The following is an 18,515-nucleotide window of genomic DNA, read 5'->3' on the forward strand; positions in this document are numbered from 1 at the left end:
GTCGAGCAAAAAGAAAATCCAACTTTACCCGTGACCTTGGGCAACTTGAGCCATGACCTCATGGCAGCTTGAGCCGTGACCTTGGGCAACATGACCTGTGACCTCACGGCAACTTGATCCGTGACCTTGGGCAACATGACCTGTGACCTCAGGCAACTTGACCCATGACCTCATAGCAACTTGTCCCGTGACCTCGGCCAACTTGACACATGACCTCAGACAGTTTGACCCATGACCTTACACAGTTTGACCTGTGACCTCGGGCAACTTGACCTGTGGAATCTCTAGACACCGTCTCCCCCCCCACCCTCTCAGCGCCACCCCCTCCCCCCATGCTAACTCTGCCTGATAGTGCAATATCCTGGCCGGAGTTGTGGGGGGGGGGGGGGCGGTGGTGCAGTGGGAGGGTGGTGAGCGTGGGGCTACATCTGAGGTACTAAGACTGGCCTCCCCTCCCCCTTTCTCCTCCTCCTCCTCCTCCCCCTCTCCTGGCAGGTGTGGGTTGGGGTCAGGGGTCAATCAGTACATCGACGTCCCCTTCTCACCGGCCAACAGCTCGCGGGCCGCGTCGTCACGGCTGCCATTGCCTGCGGCACCCAGTGGCGGGGGGGGCGGGGGGGCCAGGAGGGGCGGGCCGGCCTCGTCCCGGCACGGTGTGGGGGGGTAGACGAACATCCGGTGCAGGAGGGGCAGCTGCTGCCCCTTCTCGTCCCGGATTACCATGTTGAGGGCCACGGGCAGGGGCGAGATGTGGGCAAAGTTGTAGGGATAGGCACCGGCCAGCAGCTGGTGGCCGTATACCAGCTGGTAGGGGTCCTGGTACAAGGCCACCTTGCTCAGGTCTTCACCCCCCTCCTTGAAGCGGGCGGCGCCCGGGTGGAAAGCCAAGGCCTTGCCCTCGAGGCCGGTCTGCAGGCGGCAGTTTCCGCTGGTGAGCAAGGGTAGGGGGTACTCCTGGGTGGGGTATTCCGAGTCCCTGGGCAGCTCCAGGCCGTGCCCGCTCTCCTCGAAACCCGCCGCCTCTCGGGCGCCCATGGCCTCCAGCGTGTGGAAGTCTCGGACCTCGTCGCCAGCGTCCCTCAGCGGCAAACCTTCCCCGTCGTCCTCGGCACGTGGCATCGCCGTCCCGTCCTGGGCCTCGTCCTCCGTAGCAGGCGGGTCGGGCACGCTTTGCCCTCCAGAGGTCAGCGGCAGCACCTCTTGCTCCTGGGGGGCACCACCGGTGGTGTAGATCCCCTGCGACACTGGCGTCTCCGCTCTGTGAGATTCCGCGCCCTGCGTCAACATCAACTGGTGCATCGGGCCCAGAGGAATGGCCTTTGGCCCTGCCAGTTCCTGCCCCGGGGTCTCTCTGCCGGGGAGGTGGGTGGGATTCTGGGCGTGGTGGAGCAAGGGGCACATCTCGGTTTCGGGGGCCCTGGCCCCGCTGGCACAGTCTTCGGTGTAAGGTGCAATGGTTGGCAGGTGGTCGTTTCTCTGAAGCAGCTTGAGGTTCTCTCCCTCGCTCGCCCTCGGTATCCCGCTGACTCCATTCCTGTCCCCTCTTGGTGAGCAATCTTCCTCCTCCTCCTCCTCTTCGGGGGTCGAAGGGCGAAGGGCGCCCCGGGACGCCCTCTCCAGCTGACCATTTTGGCTGTGGCCCAGCCTTCCGGCTGCTGGAGTAGCCCCCGGCCTCTGTCCTGCCAGGTGCCGCTTCTGGTGTCTCCCGAGGGCCGCCGCGGTCTTGCACGTCTTGGGGCAGTGGGCACAGGCGTGCCGGCCTGCTGCTCTCCTGGCATCCCCGGGGGGCGGGGGCAGCCTGGGGGCTTCCTGGGGCGGGGCGGCGGCGGGTGGGGGCCAGAGCTTGTGCGTCTCCTGGTGCTGGCCTGGAGCCTTGGCCGGGCTGACGACCCTGTCGCAGGAACGGCAGCCCAGCTGGCCAGGCTCCGGCTGGCGTTCCTCATGCTTCCGCAGGCTCCGGAGTGTGGAGAACCCCTCTCCGCAGGTGGGGCAGGTGAAGGACCCCTGGGTGCAGTGGCGGGGGGTCAGGGGGCTGGAGGAGGAGGAGCAGCCGGGCTGGGAGGGATCCGCCGGCTGCTGGATGGTGCTGTCTTTGTCCGGCTCCGGGGGGCGGCAGTCCATGGGCTCCGGCCGCTCCTCTCGATCTGGACCTTTGGCCGCTCTCTGGAGCCAGCGTGGGGAGTGCCGGTAGCGCAGCTTCCTCCTCCAGCCCGATTTCTTTGCCTTGTGGAAACTCCCCGGCCGACGTTTAGGCTTGTAGGAGTAATATGGCCTCCAGAGATTGTCGTCAATGTCGTTATCGCTGACCTCCTCGCCCGACTCGTTGCCCAGGAAGTAGTCGCTCCTCTTCTGCCGGGACCCTCCCGCCTCCTCCGCCTCCTCAGGGGGGCCGTTCTTCTTCCCCCCGGTCTGGGGACCCTCGCACCTCCTCCTCCCCTTGCCGCCACCGTCCTTGTCCCGGATCAGGTCCGACTCGGAGATCCTCCTCTTGACGATGGCCTCCTCGCCGATGCGCATGGTGATCTGGCACAAGGGGGCGCCCCTGCTCTCGGCAGCAGCGCCCGCACACGCGGGCTTGGCCACGTAGGTCACCGCCTTGCCCCTGGCCGGCAACAGGAGGTGTCTCTTTGGCTTCTGGCTCCTGGGCTCCTTCTGGCGTAGGTGTCTTTGGTTGGGGGTGGCTGGGCAGGCACTGGCGGCTTTCTCCCCGGAGCTCTGCCTCTTGGCCGGGCGGTCGGGGGGCGAGGCCGGGGTCTCGCAGGGCTGGCGGGCAGACAGGCCCTCCTCCTCTTCCCGGGGGCACCTGCCGTTGTACGCGATGACCGAGGACTGGGCCCGCTGGGGGGGCGCCGGCAGCAGGGCGTTGCTGTGCACGATGACCGAGGGAGCCGGGCGGCCGTAGGTGATGACGGAGGGGACCGCCGCGGCCCCCTCGGGGAAGAGGGAGGCGGGGGGAGGAGGATGGGGGGTCGGGCCCTCCCCGGTCGCTGTGGCGGCGGCCCTGCAGCCGGAGAAACCGCACTGCGGCGAGACCCCGTCCTGGACAGGGAGCGCCGGAGATTCCCGGTGCGTCGGCCCACGGAGCGTCTCCGGAGCGGAGGGGGTCACCTGTCTGTCGGGGCTGTGCCTGCCCTGGGCTGGGCTCTGCCCCTGGTCGCGTCTGGGGGCGGGTGGGGGCTGAGATAAGTCACTCTCGGGCGGAGGGGCGGGCGCTCTGTGGGCGAATTTCAGCAGCTCCGCCGACACGGTGTGGCTGTACGTCTTGTAGGGTCGTTTTTGGGAGCGCATGGGCAGCAGCCGGTAGAGCTTGAAAGCATTGAGCTTTGGCTTGTAGCCCCCGTTGGGGGTCTTCTGGCTGATAGTGAGGCCGGGGTCCACGCCGTGGAAGGATTTCTGGTGGGTCTTCAGGTTGTAGTAGGTGACAAAGGTCTCCCAGCAAAAGATGCACTGATACCTCCTCTCACCGGTGTGCCAGACCTCGTGCTTGGTGCGGTACTCGGCCAGGGCAAAGACCTTGTCACAGTAGCGGCAGGGGTACTTGCGGCGCCAGGAGTGGACGTTGGCATGGCGCTTGAGGCTGGACAGGGTGACGTAGGAGCGCTCGCAGACGGCACAGAAGTACAGGAGGTGCCCGTCCACCACCTTAATGAAGTGTTCCTCCTCGGTCAGGTCTCGTGGCAGTTTCCGTCCGCCCCCCACTCCACCGCCCCCGCTCTCCGCCAACAGCAGGTCCAGGGGTGGCGGTGGGGGCGGGTGGGGCTCCTCCTCCGCCTCCTCCTCCTCCTCCTCCTCCCCCCCGGGCCCCGGCCCGGTCAGGCTCCTCCTGCGGCCCCCCGGGGAGGGGGCCCCCCCGGCCCGCCGGCACAGGGTCTGGTGGGTGTGCAGCCTCTTGACGTGGACGAAGGTCTTGCGGCAGTGCCGGCAGCTCAGGGCCTTGCCGGGCCGGTGCAGTTTGCCGTGCAGGCTGAGGGCGGCGACGGTGCTGAAGGAGCGGGCGCAGAGGCCGCAGGTCAGGACGCCGGGGGGGTAAGCGGCGGAGGGGGCGGGCAGGGTGACGCCCCCCGCCCCTTCTCCTTCCGGCGAGGCGCTAACCGGCGGCTGGACCCAGGCCGCGCCGGGATCCTCCACCGCCACCGGCGCCGCGGGTTCCTTGGGCGGGGGGGCGACAGGGTTGGCCGATTCCTCCACGTTGAAGCCCAGGCCGCGGAAGGCAGCGGTGCTGAGGGTGTAAAGCCTCTTGGCCGCCTCGTGTACCTCCTCCGCCGCCTCTCGAGAGGCTCCCTTCAGGAAGTCTGCCTGGAACAGTCCGTCGAGCGAGGAACGTTCATCGGCACGGATCTCGCCGCCTTCTCTCCGCGGCCGGGGTTCGCTTCCCTCCCGTTCCGAGCCGGGATGCTCTGGGGGGTGGTCCGCCGCGCTCTCTGGGGTTGGGGATCGGTAGGCGGCGGGGGCAGGCCGGTCCGCCTCGCCAGGACGGCGCTGGATGGCGGGCGCTGTCAGGTCGATGGGGAAGGTGGGGCCCGCCAGAGTTTCCGGGGGGAACGGCGAGTCTGTGGGCCACAGCCTGAGCGGCATGTCGTTCTGGAATTCCCGGCGGTCACCCTCTTTGGCGGGCATCCGAGAAGGGTCGGGCGATTGAGAGAGGGAGGACTGCACTGAGGAGGGCAGCCGATGGTCAGAGGTTCCGGTCTGAGGGGGGAAGTCCAGCAGCTCCTTCAGGAAGTGTATCCCCAGCCGGTGTCCAGCGCTCGCCAGGTCATCTGCCTCCTCCAGCCTCTCCACCACCACCCGGGAGCTGTAGATGAAGTTGAGGATCTTAGCAAAGATTTCGGCCTTCATCTCCCTCAGTTCCAACACCGGTTCCATGGCCCAGAGGCCCTGGCTGGCCAACAGCTCCTTGAAGTAACGGCTAAAGGCCGCCAGGATGTTCTTGTGGGCTTTGAACTTGCTGTCCTGCACCACGATGGTCACGTCACAGAAGATGCCTTGTATCCGCTGCTCATTCAGTTCGTGAAGGAGAACCTTGCAATGACCTCTATCCACCACCTCAAAGCCGGAAGCCATTTTGCCTTCGCACCTGCCAAGCAAACACAAGACAAAAAGAGGGAAAGATCGTTAGAGGGGCTGAAGGGTCCATTCCTTCAAATCATCACTCACAGTCCAAAGATGTGCAGGTTAGGGTGGATTGGCCATGGTAATCACACAGTGTTACAAGGTGGGAGTTAGTGAAAGACAATGAACCTGCTCATCAAGTTTTTGACACGGTGGGTGCCTGGAACTCGCTGCCAGGGGAGATAGTGGAAGCAGATATGATCGTCTTGACAAATACATGAAGAGGATGGGAATAGAGGGATATGGTCCCCGGAAGAGTAGGGAGTTTTAGTTCAGTCGGTCAGCACAGGCTTGGAGGGGCCAAAGGGGCCTGTTCCTGTGCCGTAACTTTCTTTGTACTTTATCTTTTGGACTGTGTGAGAAAACCGGAGCACCCTGAGGAAACCCACACAGACACTGGGCTGGGGGAAAAGCATGCAGACCCCATGCAGACAGTGACCCGAGGCCAGAATCGAACCTGGGTCCTGGCGCTGTGAGGCAGCAGCGCTAACCCACTGTCACTGTGCCACTGGGATTGAACCCAGGTCCCTGGTGCTGTGAGGCAGCAGCGCTAACCCACTGTGTCACCGTGCTGCTGGGATTGAACCCGGGTCCCTGGCGCTGTGAGGCAGCAGCGCTAACCCACTGTGTCACCGTGCTGCTGGGATTGAACCCGGGTCCCTGGCGCTGTGAGGCTGCAGTGCTAACCCACTGTGTCACCGTGCTGCTGGGATTGAACCCGGGTCCCTGGCGCTGTGAGGCAGCAGCGCTAACCCACTGTGTCACCGTGCCGCTGGGATTGAACCCGGGTCCCTGGCGCTGTGAGGCTGCAGTGCTAACCCACTGTGTCACCGTGCTGCTGGGATTGAACCCGGGTCCCTGGCGCTGTGAGGCAGCAGCGCTAACCCACTGTGTCACCGTGCTGCTGGGATTGAACCCGGGTCCCTGGCGCTGTGAGGCTGCAGTGCTAACCCACTGTGTCACCGTGCTGCTGGGATTGAACCCGGGTCCCTGGCGCTGTGAGGCAGCAGCGCTAACCCACTGTGTCACCGTGCCGCTGGGATTGAACCCGGGTCCCTGGCGCTGTGAGGCTGCAGTGCTAACCCACTGTGTCACCGTGCTGCTGGGATTGAACCCGGGTCCCTGGCGCTGTGAGGCAGCAGCGCTAACCCACTGTGTCACCGTGCCGCTGGGATTGAACCCGGGTCCCTGGCGCTGTGAGGCTGCAGTGCTAACCCACTGTGTCACCGTGCCGCTGGGATTGAACCCAGGTCCCTGGCGCTGTGAGGCTGCAGTGCTAACCCACTGTGCCCGCCATGCTCAGAGCTTTTGATCTGAGTTTTGAAGTGGATTTCTCAGGGTGATTCAGCAGTTTTTGGTGTGGGGTGGTGGGAAACGGGATTTGTGTTTTAAGATGTGCCGTTCCCATTCCAGTGCCCAACAGCTGAGTAACTGTGTTCAGGGGATGGGTGGGGAGGGCTGAGTTTACTGTACTCTGAGTTAATTTACACATCGCACCGTCCCCTGGGGATGGCAGCCAGATAAATGGTCTCCTCGCAGCTATCGATCCAGATACAAACGCTGGACTGGGATCTCGGCAGTTTAGAGAACGCGTTGCATTTCCGACATGTCACCGAGTTGGAAATGAGGCATTTTGTTCACCCCCACCCCACCCTCACCAACCCCCGCTCCCCCCCTCCACCCCACCCTGAGTGCCACGCTGGACTGTCAAACTGAATCATGTGTTTAATTCGCTGACCTCTCAACTCAGCAGCGAGCGATTAAGAACAACAAGCTCTCTTTCTCTTTCAAGAAAAATGTTGTTTTGGTTGAAGTCTTCCTTTCAGAGATCCTCGGGTGGGAGAGGCTGGGGGAAGCAGACTTTGTATTCATCGAGATTAAAGGAAGAGTTGGTAGTTCAATGTCAGACATGGCGTTTCACTGTGTGTCTCTGAAATTTGTGAGTGTGTGTGTGTGTGTGTGTGTGAATGCATGCGTGTGTGTGCGTGTGCGAGTATGTGTGTGTGTGTGTGTGTGAGAGCGGATGAAAGAGAGTATGTGAGAGAGAGTGTGTGAAAGAGAGAGAGTGTGCGTGTGAGTGTGCATGTGTGTGAGTGTGAGACTGAGTGTGTGTGTGTGAGTGAATGTGAATGCGAGTGTGTGAGAGTTTGTGTGAGTGTGTGTGTGTGTGTCTTTATGTGTGAGTGTGAGTGAGTGTGTGTTGATATCCAGCCTGTCTGAATACAGCCCACTCCCTTGTGGCTCCACGCCACAGTGACAGTCAGACTGACAGCTATCTCCACTCACAGTGTGTGAGCTCGGGACCCTGTGTGACAAGGAGACCACACTCTGCCTGATGGAGCCAGAGGCCTTAAACCACTCAGAGTCCAGAGACTGAGATATCCCCACGGTTAAATTAAACAGCTTTTTACAATAACATCCAGGTGACAATGCGCATTAATGTTGTGCTTTTTATGACACTTCACAGGAACGCTTGTCAAAAATGCCTGACACTAAGCACAGAACTATTTAGCATTTACAGAACATAAACAGGCCATTCAGCCCTTCTGTAAGTGCTGGTGTTTCTGCTCCAAACCAGTCTCTTCATCTCCCCCGGTCAGATATCCTTCTGTTCCTTTCCTCCTCATGTATTTATCCACCCTAACCCGAACCCTAAGATTCCAACCGCAGAAACTTAACCCTAACTCCAAGGTCCACCCCAAAAACCTAACCCTAACCCTAACCCTAAGGTCCAACCCCAAATCCTAACCCTAATCCTAAAGTCCAATCCCAGAAACCTAACCCAAACCCTAAAGTCCGATCCCAAAATCTAAACCTAACCCTAAGGTCCAACCCCAAAATGCTAACCCTAATCCTAACCCTTCAATAACTCTGATATTCAGTCACTCTGATAACCACTTCACCAGGGGAGGTTGGGACAGGGGAAAAGCTCAGTCAAAGAGGCAGTTTCAAGGACAGAAGAGGTGGAGAGTTTGGAGGTGGTGGGGGGAGGCATTCCAGAGTTAGGGTCCTCCAGCCCCCTGGCAGCTAAAGGCACAGCTGCCAATGGTGGAGCGATGGGAATCGGGGGATGCTTGAGAGGCTGGAATTGGGGGGAGCACAGAGATCTCGAAGGGTGGTAGGGGGCTGGAGGAGGTTACAGAGATAGAGAGGGGATGTAGGGGCTGGAGGAGGTTACAGAGATAGGGAGGGGATGTAGGGACTGGAGGGGGTTACAGAGATAGGGAGGGGGTGTAGGGGGCTGGAGGGGGATACAGAGATAGGGTGGGGTTGTAGAGGCTGGAGGAGGTTACAGAGATAGGGAGGGGGTGTAGGAGGCTGTGAAATATTAGATAATTAATGCTTTCTTGTGAAGTTAAACACACTGCTGCCTACTGCCCGTCGGTCAAATGCAGTTAATATTTCTGCTTCAGAAGGATAACGATAGAGAGTTGCATTTACAGAGTGCGTACCTCCAGATATCTCAAAGAAATTCTCAGCAAATAAAGTTTTGTCATCACATCTGACAGTTTCCACTCACATCAGTTGAGATATTAGTATCACAACACAGGCCCCACACAAGGCAGGTCCTGTGCGTCGCAGGCCCCACACAACACAGGCCCTGCACAATGTAGGCCCCACACAACACAGGCCCTGCACAATGCAGGCCCCACACAATGCAGGCCCTGTGTGTCGCAGGCCCCGCACAACGCAGGCTCCACACAACGCAGGACCCACATGACGCAGGCGCCGCGCAACGCAGGCCTGCACAACGCAGGCTCCACACAACGCAGGACCCGCATGACGCAGGCCCTGCGCAACGCAGGCCCGCACAACACAGGCCCCGCACAACGCAGGCCCTGCACAACGCAGGCCCTACACAATACAGCCCCACACAACATAGGACAAGTCAGGGGTGTGATGGAATACTCCCCACTTGCGGATGGGGGCAGCTCCAACAACACTCAAGAAGCTCAACACCATCCAGGACAAAGCAGCCCCGGCCCCCCATCCACAAACACTCACTCCCCCCACCCTCAGTGACAGCCGTGTGTACCATCTACAAGATGCACTGCAGCGACTCACCAAGGCTCCTTAGACAGCACCTTCCAAACTCACGACCACTTCCATCTAGAAGGACACGGGGTGGCAGATACCTGGGAACACCCCCACCTGCAGGTTCCCCTCCAAGCCACTCACCATCCTGACTGGGAAATATATTGGCCGATCCTTCACCGTTGCCGGGTCAAAATGCTGGAACTCCCTCCCTAACAGCGCTGTGGGTGTACCTACACCACACAGGGACTGCAGTGTGTTCAAGAAGGCAGCTCACCCACCACATTCTCCAGGGGCAATTAGGGATAGGCAATGAACACTGGGCCTAGCTAGTGATGCCCATGTGAGAAGATTGAATAAAAGAACTAGAGCCCTTTAACATCCTACACTGGAGTTAACTAATCACATATCTAATTAATTAGCCATGAATTAATCATTTAACTATTGGTAAATTAGTAATTGGATTGCGTGTGATTTCAAATTAGTAATTAACTAATTTCTGATAAACACCAGGCTATTTATTGACTTGGGTGGGATTGTTGTAGGTGCAGACTCGATGGGCCAAATGGCCTCCTTCTGCATTATAGGAATTCTATGGATTCTATGATAACAACGCAGACCCATAGCAATACAAATCCATGGCAACACAGGCCCATTGAAATGCAGACCCATGGAAACACAGGGCCACGACAACATAGATCCATTGCAACATTGGCCCATGGAAACACAGAACTATGGAAACACAGGCCCATGACAATGTGGACCCATTGAAACATTGGCCCATTGCAACACAGGCCCATAGAAACATAGATGCAAGGAAATGCAGACCCATGGAAACACAGGGCCAATGGCAACGTAGACCCATTGCAACACAGGCACATGGAAACACATGCACATGGCAATGCAGGCCCATGGAAACACACGCACATGGCAATGCAGGGCCATGGAAACACAGGCCTGTGGAAATACAGGGACATAGCAATGCAGGCCCTTGGAAACACAGAGCCATGGCAACACAGGCACATAGCAATGCAGGCCCATGGAAACGCAGACCCATGGCAATGCAGGCCCATGGAAACACAGGGCCATGGCAATGCAGGCCCATGGAAACACAGGGCCATGGAAATATTATGTTGCAGCAACATGGGCCAATGACAATAGTGGCCCATGGAAAAGCAAATTATATACTCCAAGATCATCTCAACAACAGCATATCAAAACACCAACTAATAACATGTACACATTACAACACCAACCCAGAACAACACAGGCTGACCTGAATCCAGCCGATCATCACCCAGGTCCAGCAGAGCACAGCCAATCACTGGGGAGGTGATGGCCTAGTGGGATTATCACTGGACTATTAATCCAGAAACTCAGCTAGTGTTCTGGGGGACCCAGGTTCGAATCTCACCACGGCAGATAATGAAATTCGAATTCAACAAAAAGATATCCGGAATTAAGAATCTCCTGATGACCCATTGTCGGAAAAACCCATCTCGTTCCTTTAGCAAAGGAAATCTGCTGTCCTTACCCCGGTCTGGCCTACATGTGACTCCAGAGACACAGCAATGTGGGTGACTCTCAACTGCCCTCCAAGGGTAACTAGGAATGGGCAATAAATGCTGGACCCAGCCAGTGACGCCCATGTCTCACAAATGAATTTAAAAAAAAGTACAGGCCTCACAGCACAGGCCTACCAAAATACAGGCCCATCAACAACACAGGCCCCACAGCAGAGGTCCATCACAACACAGGCCCCGCAGCAGAGGCCTACCAAAATACAGGCCCACCAACAACACAGGCCCCACAGCAGAGGTCCATCACAACACAGGCCCCACAGCAGAGGCTGACCACAACACAGGCCCCACAGCAGAGGTCCATCACAACTCAGGCCCCACAGCAGAGGCTGACCACAACACAGGCCCCACAGCAGAGGCCTACCACAACACAGGCCTACCAAAATACAGACCCACCACAATGCAGCAGAGGTTCCATTCTATCAGTTTGTGTGCAATACAAGAGGGAATTTTTCTTACTCACTGGAAGAAGACGAGGAAGCTTTAACTCCAAATGGGGAACAGTTGGTGAGGGCTCGAAATCAGGACCACTGATTCCCGCACCCTGGACAATCAGGACCCACTGTTACAGCTTCATGGCTACTGTACCCACAACTCACCCACTAGGGAAAGTTCCCCAACGGCAAGGTGCCCTCACAAGTTTCCTTGGCACATTCTGGGATATTCAGGATAAGTACAAAGTACAAAGAAAATTACAGTACAGGAACAGGCCCTTTGGCCCCTCCAAGCCTGCACTTGACCGTGCTGACCAATTGAACTAAAACCCTTCCGGGGACCATATCCCTCTGTTCACATCCTAGTCATGTATTTGTCAAGACACCCCTTAAAAGTCATGATCATATCTGCTTCCACGATCTCCCCTGGCAGCGGGTTCCAGGCACCCACTGTATCAAAAACTTGATGAGCAGGTTTGGCGGATTGGCCGTGCTAAATCAGTAATTGGAAACGCAGTGGGTTAGCACTGCTGCCTCACAGCGCCAGGACCTGGGTTTGATTCTGGGCTCAGATCACCGTCTGTGTGGAGTCTGCACATTCTCCTCGTGTCTGCATGTGTTTCCTCTGGGTGCTCCAATTTCTTCCCACACTCCAAAGATGCCTAGGTTAAGCAGATTGGCCATGCTAAATTGCCCCTTTGTGTCTAAAGATGTGCGGGTTAGGTGGATTGGCCATGCTAGATTTTCCCTTAATGTCAGGATGATTAGCATGGGTAAATTCATGGGGTTACAGGGATAGGGCCTGGCTGGGATTGCTGAGGGTGCAGACCTGATGGGCTGAGTGGTCTCTTTCTGAACTGTAGGGATTTCATGATTCAATGAATTAGATATAGCTATTGGGGCTAAAGGGATATGGTGGGGGGTGGGGGGGTGGGATGGTAAGGGGGCATCGGAATATGGAGCTATGATGATGAGCTATGGTTAAAATGCATAGTGGAACAGGTTTGAAGGGCCGAGTGGCCTACTGCTGTTTCTAATGTTTCTATGTACAAAACCACCTCCTCCTAATGCTGATTTACAAAAGGACCTCTGGCCTTTGCATGACTGGCTCTGTACGTGACGACGTGGAGCTCAGTATTGAAGGGGACGAATTTACAGCAACATCCTGAATCCTGTTCCTGTGTAAATTGGCAGAGGTTTCATCCACTGCCTTCACCCTACGCCACGAGCTTTACATGGTCTGCTTCCCCACTATCGGTTTGCTGACACCTCTCCCTCTCTTTCTCTCTCCCTCCCTTCCCGAATGAACTGAGTGCCTCACTTGGTCATTTCAGAGAGTCAGTTAAGAGGGATGGGATCATAGAACCCCTACAGAAGGAGGCCATTCAGGCCATGCACTGGCCACCATCTGACTCAGGCCTTATCCCCATAACCCCATGTATTTCCCCTGATAATCCCCCTGACACTAAGGGACAATTTACCATGGCCAATCCCCCTAACCCCCACATTGTTGGACGCTAAGGGGCAATTTAGCATGGCCTATCCACCTAATCTACACATCTTTGGACACTGTGGTGCAATTTAGCATGGCTAATCCGCTTAACCCGAACATCTTTGGACTGTGGGAGGAAACCGGAGCACCCAGAGGAAACCCACGCAGACACGGGGAGAGCGTGCAGACTCCACACAGACAGTGAACTGAGGCTCAAATCGAACCTGGGTCCCTGACGCTGTGAAGCAGCGGTGCTATCCACTGTGCCAATGTGCTTCTCTGTCTCACTCTCTCTGTTCTTGTTCCTTTGCCCCTCCCTCTCTCTCTCTGTCTTTTCATTTTTTGCCACTCTGGGGAGGCACGATGGCACAGCACGTTAGCACTGCTGCCTCACAGCACCAGGGACCTGGGTTCAATTCCCGGCTTGGGTCACTGCCTGTGTGGAGTTTGCACGTTCTCCCTGTGTCTGCATGGGCTTCCTCCGGGTGCTCCGGCTTCCTCCCACAATCCAACAATGTGCTAGTTAGATGGATTGGCCATGCTAAATTCTCCCTCGGTGTACCCAAACAGGCGCCAGAGTGTGGCAACTAGGGGATTTTCACAGTGACATGATAGAAGTCTCCAAGGTTATGAGGGGCATGGGCAGATGGATAATCAGAAGCTTTTTCTCAGGGCTTAAGTGTCAATTACTAGGGGGCACAGGTTTAAGGTGCGAGGGGCAAGGTTTAAAGGAGATGTACGAGGCAAGTTTTTTGACACAGAGGGTGGTGGGTGCCTGGAACTTGCTGCCGGGGGAGGGAGTGGAAGCAGAGATGGTGGTGAGTTTTAAGAGGCGTCTGGACAAATACATGAATAGGATGGGACTAGAGGGATGTGGTCTCCGGAAGGGTAGGAGGTTTTAGTTCAGGCAGGGGGTGGGGGGGTCGGCGGGCGGGGGGCACCATGGTCAGTGCAGGCTTGGAGGGCCAAAGGGCCTGTTCCTGTACTGTAATTCTTTGTGCAATGCAATGTTAATGTAAGCCTACTTGTGACACTAATAAACTTTAAAGTCGTCTCTCTCTCTCTGTCTCTTTATCTCTGTCCTCACCCCTTTCTATCCCACAAACACATGCGCGCACACACGCACACACATTCACACACACACACACACACAACATACACTCACTCACACACAACACACACATACACACACACACTCACACACACAATTACACTCACACACACTCTCACACACTCACAGTCATGCAAACACACACACACACACACACACACACACACAGTCATACAGACACACACACTCACTCACTCACACACAACACACACACAAACACACACAAACCCACACACATACACTCACACACACTCACAGTCATGCAAACACACACACACACACATACACACACACAGTCATACAGACACACACACTCACTCACACACAACACACACACACACAAACACACACACACACTTACACACACACATCACACACACACACTCACACACACACACACAACACACACTCACACACACACTCACACACAACACACACACTCACACACACACTTATGCACTTGAACTCTCTCTAAAAATAATGAAAAGCCTTGTCGCCATGGAAACTCTGTTCATATTGTGCTTCGAGTGACCCTAGCCTGTCAGGAAGTGGGTAGTTCCACAGACAATCTGAGCAGATAAGAACTGTGCGGCAGAGATTTCTGGGACTTTTGCCACGAACAACATTGAGAATGGAATATAAGATCAAACGCAAAAACAAAGAGTTGGGGCTGAGAAAGGAACAAGCCTCTTGGTTCTTCAGCTTCCTCATTGAAAGGCACCTCTTTAACACAGGACTCAGTCATACGCTGATTCCTGTACTGGGGAGTCCAGAACTAGGCGTCTTAGTTTGAGGATAAGGAGGAAACCTTTTCGGACTTCACCCAGAGGGTGGTGAATGTGTGGAATTCACTCCCACAGTGTGTAGTAGAGGTCAAACTGGGTGTCTGATTTCAAGAGCAGTAAGAAGGTTCACAACACCAGGTTAAAGTCCAACAGGTTTATTTGGTAGCAAACGCCACTAGCTTTCGGAGCGCTGCTCCTTCATCGGGTGAGTCCACCTGACAAAGGGGCAGCGCTCCGAAAGCTAGTGGCGTTTGCTACCAAATAAACCTGTTGGATTTTAACCTGGTGTTGTGAGACTTCTTACTGTGTTTTCCCCAGTCCAACGCCAGCATCTCCACATCATGATTTCAAGAAGGTAGGTGGTTAGTGCTGCTGCCTCACAGCACCAGGCACCTGATTCCCATCTCGGGTCACTGTCTGTGCGGAGTCTGCACCTTCTCCCCGTGTCTGCGTGGGTTTCCTCCGGGTGCTCTGGTTTCCTCCCACAGTCTGAAAGACATGCTGGTTAGGGTGCATTGGGCCGTGCTAAATTTCCCTTCAGTGTCAGGTGAATTAACAAAATAAATGTGTGGGGTGACGGGGATAGAGCCTGGGTGGTCGATGCAGACTCGATGGGCCAGATGGCCTTCTTCTGCACTGTAGGGATTCTATGGTTATATATGAATAGAGAGAGAGAAACAGAGAGAACAGAGAGAGAGAGAGAGAAAACAGAGAGAGAGACAGAGACAGACAGAGGGCCAGAGAGAGAGAGAGCAAGAGGGAGAGACAGAGAGAGAAAACAGAGAGAGAGTGCGTAACAGTGAGAGAGACAGCAGGTCAGAGACAGAGAGAGAGAGAGAGAGAGAGAGCAAGAGGGAGATACAGAGAGAGAGAGAGACAGAGAGGAAAAGGGGAGAGAACAGAGAGAGAGAAAACAGAGAAAAACAGGGAGTGAGAGAGAGAGAATGAGAGAGATGGCCAGAGAGAGAGAAACACATGGCTAGAGAGAGAAAGAGAGAGATAGAGAGAGGAAAAGAGAGAGAGACACACACACACAGACGGCGAGAGAGAGAGAGAGAGAGAATACAAGAAAGAGAGAGATACAGAGTGAGAGAGAAAAATACAAGGGAGGGAGAGAGAGAGGGCCATAGAGAGTGAGCAAGAGAGAGAGAGAAAGAAATGGAAGAGAATGAGACTTAGACAAAGGAAGAAACTGGAATACGATATTAGACAAAGAGCAAAACAGAGAGAATCACGGAAACGGACAGACAAGGGGAAGGAGAGCTGTCTCACAATATTAAAGGAAGAGGATCAGAAAGAAAAGTGGCAAACAAAGAATACTGGCGTTCATAGACAGCACTAAAGGGTTAAACACTCTCACACTATCTCAGCATTGAAGGGGTTAAACTCTGATACAGGCTCAGTATTCAAGGGGTTAAACTCTGATAGAATTAAGTATTGAAGGGGTTAAACTCTGGCACAATTCAGTATTGAAAGAGTTAAACTCTGACACAATTCAGTATTGAATGGGTTAAACTCTGATCCGGGCCCAGTATTGAAGGAGTTCAACCCTGATCCGGGCCCAGTATTGAAGGAGTTAAACGCTGATCCGGGCCCAGTATTGAAGGAGTTAAACTCTGATCCAGGCCCAGTATTGAAGGAGTTAAACTCTGATCCGGGCCCAGTATTGAAGGGGTTAAACCCTGATCCGGGCCCAGTACTGAAGGAGTTAAACTCTGATCCGGGCCCAGTATTGAAGGGGTTAAACCCTGATCCGGGCCCAGTATTGAAGGGGTTAAACTCTGATCCAGGCCCAGTATTGAAGGGGTTAAACCCTGATCCGGGCCCAGTGTTGAAGGGGTTAAACTCTGATACAATTCACTAGTGAAGGGGTTAAACTTGATCTGGGCCCAGTATTGAAGGGGTTAAACTCTGATCTGGGCCCAGTATTGAAGGGGTTAAACTCTGATACAATTCAGTATTAAAGGGGTTAAACTCTGACACAATTCTGTATTGAAGGGGTTAAACTCTGATACAATTCCATATTGAAGGGGTTAAACTCTGAAACAATTCAGTATTAAAGGGGTTAAACTCTGACACAATTCAGTATTGAAGGAGTTAAACTCTGACACAATTCAGTATTGAAGGGGTTAAACTCTGATCCGGGCCAAGTATTGAAAGGGTTAAGCAACATGACTTCAGCTGCTGGAGAACTGCGCTCTCGATCTCCCACCCAAAACTTTTTCTCTGTCTCTCTCTTTGTCTGTCTCTGTCTCTCCCTCGCTCTTTGTCTCTCTGTCTCTGTCTCTTTCTCTGTCTGTCTGACTCTCTGTCGTTCCCTCCCTCTCTCAGTCTCTATCTCTCTGACTCTCTTTATCTCTGTCTCCCTCTCTCTGTTTCTGTCTCCCTCTGTCCTATTCTGTCTCTGTCTTTCTCTCTCTCTCTGTTGTTCTCTCTCTCTGTCTCTCTCCGTCTCTGTCATTCTTTCTCTCTGTCTCTCTCCTCTTTCCCTCTCTCTTTTTCTCCATCTCTCTCTCTTTCTTTTCTCTCTTTGTCTCTTTTTTGCTCTCTCTCTCTCTCTCTTTTTCTTTTGGTCTTGCTTTCTCTGTCTCTGTCTCTCTCTCTCCCTCTCTACCATGCTCCGTCTCTCTGTCTCCATCTCTTTCTCTTTCCTTCTCTCTCTCTCTCTCTCCCTCTCTCCAACCCCACCCCTACCCTGTCTCTCTTCATTCTCTGTCTCTCTCTATCTTTCTCTCTCTCTCTGTATCTTTCTGTTGCTCTCGCTCTCTGTGTCTCTGTCTGACTGTCTCTGTCTCACTTTCTCTGTCTCTGTCTCTCTATCTCTCTCTGTCTGTCTCTCTCTTTCTATGTCTCTCTGTCTCTCTCTGTCTGTTTTCTCTCTCTCTCTCTCTGTCTTGATGTCTATTTCACTCTGTCTCTGTCTCTCTCTCTCTTTGTCTCTCTCTGTCGTTCTCTCTCTGTCTCTTTCTTGCACTCTCTCTCTCTTTGTCTCTCTCTGTCGTTCTCTCTCTCTCTTTCTTGCACTCTCTCTCTCTGTCTCTCTCTCACTCTCTGTCTGTCTCTCTCTCTCTCCCTCTCTCTTTCTCTCTCCCTGTATCTCTCTCTGCCTCTCTCTCGCTCTGTCTCTCCCTCTCTGTCTCTCTCTCTTTCTCTCTCCCTGTATCTCTCCCTGTCTCTCTCTCTGTTTCTCCCTCTCTCTGTCTCTCCCTCTCTCTCGCTCTCTGTCTCTCTCCCTGTATCTCTCCCTGTATCTCTCTGTCTCTCTCTCTGCCTCTCCCTCTCTGCCTCTCCCTCTCTCTCTCTCTGTCTCTCCCTCTCTCTCTCTGTGTCTCTCTCTCTCTCTCTCTGTCTGTCTCTCTCTCTCTCTGTCTCTCCCTCTCTCCCTCTTTCTCTGTCTCTCCCTCTCTCTGTCTCTCTCTCTGTCTCTCTCTCTTTGTCTCTCCCTCTCTCTCTGTCTCTCTTTCCCTCTCTCTGTCTCTCTCTCTGTCTCTCTCTCTCTCTCCCTCCTCCCCTCTCTCTCTCTGTCTCTCTCTCTCTGTCTCTCCCTCTCTCTCTTCCGCTCTCTGTTCTCTCTCCCTCTCTCTCTGTCTCTCCCTCTCTGTCTGTCTCTCCTGTTTCAAGGCACTCCCTAACATTGACCACTTTACCTGAGCTCCTTGTTGACCTGTCAGTTCTATCTGCCGCTGTGACTCAGTGACTGGATTGCAGCGAGTCAGCTTGTGCTGTGTTGCCACGTCCAAGGTGCTGCTTAGTGCCAGTTGTTGTTGCCACCTGTTGTGAGACACACAGGGTAAATGGCAACCGAGGAATGAAGGGCGACGACTGGGCCCAAAACCGCACCCTCCATAACGACTCAACACAGCCAGAATCACTGCACCATGCCAAGGGAACCATTCGCACTCCCATATCACCATTCACGGATACAGACCGCGGCCAAACACCACACAGGACAAATATGGCAACACT

At 55.0% G+C, this 18,515-nt stretch overlaps 1 protein-coding gene across 2 annotated transcripts; it reads right to left on the reverse strand.

Moving 5' to 3' along the window:
* Positions 1-422: 422 nt before the first annotated feature.
* LOC145339736 (zinc finger and BTB domain-containing protein 38-like) lies at positions 423-18,307 on the reverse strand. Of its 2 annotated transcripts, none has more exons than XM_080184261.1 (2): positions 18,197-18,307; positions 423-5,077 (listed from the first exon to the last, which is right to left on the reverse strand). In XM_080184261.1, exon 2 carries the CDS (start codon positions 5,062-5,064, stop codon positions 520-522), a length of 4,545 nt encoding a protein of 1,514 aa, XP_080040387.1. In that variant the 5' UTR covers positions 5,065-5,077; positions 18,197-18,307; the 3' UTR covers positions 423-519. The 2 variants fall into 2 exon arrangements, with proteins under 2 accessions (XP_080040387.1, XP_080040386.1); XM_080184260.1 differs by lacking the exon at positions 18,197-18,307 and adding an exon at positions 14,943-14,980.
* Between the last annotated feature and the right edge of the window lie 208 nt (positions 18,308-18,515).

Source organism: Carcharhinus amblyrhynchos, unplaced genomic scaffold (assembly GCF_965287045.1).
Source record: "Carcharhinus amblyrhynchos unplaced genomic scaffold, sCarAmb.v2.hapA scaffold_644, whole genome shotgun sequence".
Classification (NCBI taxonomy): Eukaryota; Metazoa; Chordata; class Chondrichthyes; order Carcharhiniformes; family Carcharhinidae; genus Carcharhinus; species Carcharhinus amblyrhynchos.